Source organism: Mustela nigripes, chromosome 12 (assembly GCF_022355385.1).
Source record: "Mustela nigripes isolate SB6536 chromosome 12, MUSNIG.SB6536, whole genome shotgun sequence".
NCBI lineage: Eukaryota > Metazoa > Chordata > Mammalia > Carnivora > Mustelidae > Mustela > Mustela nigripes.
In genome coordinates, this window is record NC_081568.1 from 83,369,945 (window position 1) to 83,376,078 (window position 6,134).

The following is a 6,134-nucleotide window of genomic DNA, read 5'->3' on the forward strand; positions in this document are numbered from 1 at the left end:
GCTTTTTTTTTTTTTTTTCCCCAACTTGGTTGCCCTTTTTCAGAACTTGACTCCAATTCCACATTCAATGTTCACTTAAAGCATCCGTTCCTCTCTCAGACAGGTTCTTCCTAAGGTGTTGATAACATAAGGGAAGTTTCTACCCAGCTCTGCCACCAACTCACTGTGCAGCTTTGGGCAAATCCCTTCCTCAAGACCCCACATGCACATGAGAGAGCAGGTTTGTTGGAAGTTCAAGGTTATTCCACATTTCGAATGACTACAGCAGAATGCAGCCCATGGCTGAGGTAAAAGCAAGAGGAGAATAGGGGCTAGCTCATACTAGGGTACCAGACCTCTGAAACATTTGTTTCATGAGTAAGTCATGGGGCTCTTGACCATAAGATGACCGCTGACTTGTTCAAAAATTTCAGCAGATATTTTAAGATGCAGCGGACACCCTTCTAGGAGCTGCTACTAAAAACGTTGAACAAAGCCAATCTGCTTCCTGTGCGCCACACAACGCTTCAACTAGATAGACCAAAACAGGAGTCTGGAAAAGCCATTTCAGCCACAGATGCGTTTTGTTTGACCAACACAGTTTTGAACATTTTCTAAACTTGCCAATGTTTTTAAATAATGGGAGATTTCACACAGAAGTTCTCGTTGCTAGCTTCTCTTCTAAAATCCGAATGTTTGGCAACACAGAGCTGGCATTTCCACATGGCAGGGAAACGCTGGAGCTGAAGAGAAGCTGTCCCCAGCCCACCCCAGCCTAGACCTACACCCTTCATCTCCGCCCTGCTCCGCGAACGCCCACGATCCCCACCCTCGCCGCGACAGAAAGCAACCAAGTGCCAGCTCTCTGGTGTCTTACGCATGTGCGACAATTGGGTTGTTGGGAAGACAATAAAAAGTTATTTCGACCTTGCTGATTTACTACAAAGGGAAGTACAGAGAGCAGCAAGGGGAACAGCACAAAGAAAGTTCCAGTGGGATGTCTGTGTCCCCGTCCCCTGACCCCGCCTCCACACGCAGAGGTCGAGGCTGACAAAGGTGCCTGGAAAACAAACGGGGGAGGGGGCTGCGAGCGGGAGACCTAGGTCTGGAAAGAGTTGTACGTAACACTCGGTGAGAATTTTCTTGTCCGTGCCTCAGTTTCCCCAGCAGTCAAACGAGGAAGTGTGCTAGCCCAGAAACAAAAGATGCTTCCTGCCGGGCCCTGTGAAATTCTCCATCCTCTCTCGGGTTTCCCGCAATACCCGACTTAGTCTTACAGGAAATCGCGCCCTTCTCCATCCCAGTCTACGGGACCTTAGCGCCCCCCCGCCCCCAGGTCACCCGTCCTCGGCTACGCTGCCAGGGCGTCTCGGAGGGGAAGAGGGTCGTTTCAGGCCATCTGGGGCTCGGTCTGGGAAGTTGGGGCGCGCTCCGCTCTTGGCGGCTCGGGATCGTGCCAAGGAGCCTCGGGATCCCCGCCACCCGCTCGGAGCCGCGCCCGCGTCGCTGTCCCCCGTCTCGCCCTCCGCCGGCGACGCACCGACCCCAGGGGACTGTCGCTCTCCCAGGCAACTGCCCGGCGGTTTCTGGGGAGGGCGGCGACAGGGGACGCCCGCGGGCTGGCCGCTCCCCGCTGCCGGCCCCTCCCGGAGGAGCTGCGCGCTCGGGTGGCGCTCGGAGCTCCGGCAGCCGCAGGTGCCGCCCGCCGTGGGCCAGTCCCGCGCAGCCCGGCGCCCACCGCCGCCCGCGCCGGGGTAGGTAGGCGTCTTTTCCTTGCTCTCTCCTCCGCTCCGGGAACCCCTCTGCTAGGCCCCGTGCCCCGGGGCGGAAGACCAGTCCAAGCTTCTTGAAGGAGAGGAGAGAGAACCAAGATCGAGGTGAGTGGTGGTCTAGATTTTTATTTCTTTTAAATAAACCTGCATGGTCAGGGCACTGCTGGGAAGCTAATAAATTAAAGGAGAAGAGAAATAAGACAAAGGCAGGCAGTCAAGACAACCCCCCACAACCAGATAGGGCTGGGATGGAGCGCAGCTTCCTAGTTACTGTGTACCCCCTCCTTGTCCACCAGCCTCTCACTGACTCAGGTCCAGACCCACACAGACGTCAATAAATATTTGCTGGGTGGAGGTAAGCGCCAGGTGTTTCTGACTGTTCTCTACCAGCAGAAACTTCTAAACCAGCAGAAACTACCTTCGATGGTTGCCTTCATCTCCACAAGGGTGCTTTCCCCAAGCCGGAAGGATATGAACATTTTTACACAGAAAAATAAAATGCAGTGTATTCACACTGTGGACTGCTATGCAGCCCTTAAAAAGCAGAAATCAGAGCTTGTGAAACCAGCCTGCCTAGATCACAAAGCTATAAGGGGAAATGATCACAGCAAGATGCAAAGTGTACCTACTAGTCCATGTCATTTTTAGGTGACTTATCTTAAAACACACAGCATATTGTAAAATCATAGAAAGGGGACTGTAAACCATATACTAGATTTGCTGTTGTGTCTGTCTTTGGGAAGTGTGCAAGGGAAACTAATTTGGCAGGGGGGCCAGGTAGAAATAATGTTTACCTGTAATTTTACTATATAAAAATGAGGAAGCGAGGTGGATGAAATATAGCCAGTATAGTAGAGTGGTGTGTTTTTTTCATGACATTTTCTTTCTTAACTGTGTTTCTGGTGTGTTTCTGAGTTTAAGAAATTCTGTTATTTCAAATGCAAACTAAGTTCGGTGCACGAGCTACAGCAGTGATGGAACAGTTCCATCAAAGTGGCAACTTTCTCACATCGCAACATAGGTGATTCAGTTCCTAAAAGACCACACCTCTTACTTAAGGGGTCTTAGCAGCTTAGAAAAGCTCACCAGTTGACAGCCCCCAAAATTCAGGCCGAAGCTCGTATGTTAGCATGAGAGAATGAGTCTGCGGTGAATAATCTGATAACTGGCCAGGTCAGGGGAAAATCTAAAAATTTTCTGTGTCCTTATAAGACACATTTCTTTCTCTCTTAGATTTTCTATGTTCAGGTTGTTGGTTTGCAGGGGTGGTCACTGTCCTCTAGACATCTTCGGGTGATGCTCGTGTCACCCTACAGACTCTGTGCCAGGAGGTCAGGGTGGTGTGGGTTTGGCAGAGTAGAGTACTCTAGCTCTGCTTGGTCTAAGCAGCAAAACAGGAAAGACATGTCTCCATTTTCCTGCCAGAGGTCGTTTCTTTCTTTCTGGATACGGGGGGGAAATTACCTAACTTGGTTATCCCTATGGGGAGAAAGTGGGAAAGACAGTTCTAAACTGGCTTGGATGCATCAGGTCCAATGGAGAAACCATCACATCCACCTCCCCTTTCCCCAAACAGACGCAAAAGTGGTTTCCTGTTGACATATTTACTTCCCGCTAAAAAATCACTGGATGTTTGCTGAACAAAATTGTCTGCATGTCAGGATGGAACTCCGAAACGTGGCAAATTGTGATCATATTTCTCTCTCTTTCTCTGTCTCGACAACTTGCAAGGTCAATGCTTGGTACATCTTGTGCTACAGGAACACAGGCTACTTGACAAAAGCCTGACGAGTGAAGAAAAATATAAGAATGACAGGATTGGGGCGCGTGTGAAAATATGTCTGTAAGGTTTTACGAACAAAATGAAAGAAAATGTGATCCGAATCTACGGTGTTAAAAATCTCAACTCGTTAAGATTAATGTTCTCTTTAGGACCAGTCCTCTCTAATGTGATCTGTGGTTCTGTCCTCCCACTATTCCCTGCTTATTCTGGGCTCTAAATGCAAGAATAAAATACAGAGAGCACCCATTCCCTTCTCCCTGGCCCACAGTGAAACACTAAGGGCATCATCCCACTTGCTTCCTCAGCCCCTTTTATACTAAAATTAAAAGCCCTTTCTTTCTTTCTTCCTTTCTTTTTTTAATTTTTTTAAGGAAGCATACAGAGTTGAGGTCTTTCTGTCCTCCTGATGTCAATAATTCCCCGGGGTTACTCCGGCCACCTGTTACCACCTCCCCCTCCTCCATACCATTTAATTGGTTGCTTCCTAATTGCTGACTCTTCCTTTGCTCTCCATTTAATGATTCTTTTTAAAGTCCCTGTGGCACTTAGCCAACTGTTGGCTTTTAGTATGAAAAGTAGCATTTCCTTAATGAGTCTGCCTTCCAAATGCAGGCTTTACTTACATTTTCCTAATGGGAAAATGAGCTTTTCTTCTAGACTTGCCTAGGAGCTTCTCAAGTGCTTTTTCGGTACCTCCCATCCTTCTCCCAGGTTTGCTCGGGACCCTTTCTTCAATTCTAGCTCTAATCTCTATTTCCGTCATGTGGAAAAAGCCTGAGAGGAAATTAATGAATAGATGTCTTTAAAAAATTATATATAAGGAAATACAGCTACTATTAAAAATAGTATTCTAGGGGCACCTGGGTGGCTCAGTGGGTTAAAGCCTCTGCCTTCAGCTCAGGTCATGATCCCAGGGTCCTAGGATTAAGCCCCACATCGGGCTCTCTGCTCATCAGGGAGCCCGCTTCCTCCTCTCTCTCTGCCTGCCTCTCTGCCTACTTGTGATCTCTGTCTGTCAAATAAATAAAATATTTTAAAAAAATAGTATTCTATTCTTTGCAAATTATGTACCGGGCATTGTGCTAATTGCCTTATGGACATTATCTCATTAATTATATCCCGGGAGTTGTATTTGTCCCGTGAGATTTTTCTCAGGCCATATAGCTGAAATGAATTTTTAAACATTGTTTTGTATAAATTCTGAATCTTTAGCCCTTTTTTTTGAGGGGGGGGTCAGATCTGTGTTTCCACGTGGCAACAAACTTTTAGATCTGAGAGCAGTGACTTCTTTGAGATGGAGCCTGGCTTCTGCAGGTGACCAGAGTTCCCTCCAGGCACTGACATCTTCCACCTGGCCCAGTGCTTGCACCTGCATTTGTGCCTGACTTGAATAAGGCATGGGAGCTTGTGATTCCTGAGGAAGGCACTGTGGTTTCTGCCATCTTAGAGACGAGGGGTCAAGTTATTGGCCCAAAGCCATTGTTAAGTGTCGGTTTCAGAACCAGAACTCTGGATGCTGCCTCTCCTGACCAATTTCAGGGGAAGTTTTCCAAATGAACAAAACCATAAACGTACATTTCTTCTTACACACATCCCTTTTTGAAGCTTCAGGGTGGCCAACAATCATGGAACACTTTTGCTGTGAAAATATTTTCAGGTATTGTCCCAAATCACATTTGATTTGCCTTTGAGGAGAGGACCATCATCATCTTCAAGTTCAGGGGAAGGGGGGAAAAAAGAAACATGTTTAGTGAAATTTAGCAGTTTGCTGGTGAGGTAAAGCCCAAACTCAGACCTTGTTCTTTTTATGTTGTAGTACCTTCCACAGTAGGAGGAAAGAGGAGGGAAATGTATTTTTATGACTAAAAAAATAATAAAGTTGTTGTTCAAACATCAAAAAAAAAATGTTAACAGATAATATATTCTTAACAATATAGAGAGTCACAATGAAATATTTTTATTACATACTTTTTAAACACTGTTGGACCAGATTTTAAACTTGTTTTCTTACTTAGAGAAATATTTTGCTCCCTTCCTTCTCTGTAAGTCTAAGACCACTACCCATGAGGCCATGTAGGGGGTTCTCCCAGATGCCTGATGTTCTCTGTACTTGTGAAATTATCATTTTCAACACAAAAAATTCTGTTCTAGGTGATCTGTTCACAGATCAGGTGAATATTGCAACCACAGTTCTGTGCTGGATTCCTAGAGCCCACCATATTGTAAAGATACCATTTCTTTTTCTCTTCCAGATATCAGGCTAAGGCTTCCAGATCTCTGTTGAGTGAATTGAAGATGAATGCTTCTGCCAGCAGAGTTTAACTGGAGGATCTGGGTGTGGGCTGACTTGACCATGGGAGCCAACACTTCAAGCAAACCACCAGTGTTTGATGAAAATGAAGATGGTAAGAATATGTGATTACTGTTCTATAAAGTATAGAATTTTGCAGAATTCAAATATAAATACCTTGTTTCAACGTAAATCAGTCTAAGACTAAAAGGAAGGAAGGAACTACAAGAGTAAGCCATAAAGAAAGAAGAAAGAAAGAAGAAAGAAAGAAAGAAAGAAAGAAAGAAAGAAAGAAAGAAAGAAAGAAAGA

General features: G+C 46.0%; 1 protein-coding gene across 2 annotated transcripts in view; it reads left to right on the top strand.

Moving 5' to 3' along the window:
- Nucleotides 1–1,239: 1,239 nt before the first annotated feature.
- STK32A (serine/threonine kinase 32A) overlaps nucleotides 1,240–6,134 on the top strand; it is a 132,492-nt gene continuing 127,597 nt past the window's right edge. For both annotated transcript variants that reach the window (XM_059417858.1, XM_059417859.1), the window contains exons 1-2: nucleotides 1,240–1,856; nucleotides 5,787–5,939. In XM_059417858.1, the coding sequence (XP_059273841.1) occupies nucleotides 5,834–5,939 (106 nt within the window). In that variant the 5' untranslated portion in view covers nucleotides 1,240–1,856; nucleotides 5,787–5,833. The remainder of the gene's footprint in view (nucleotides 1,857–5,786; nucleotides 5,940–6,134) is intronic.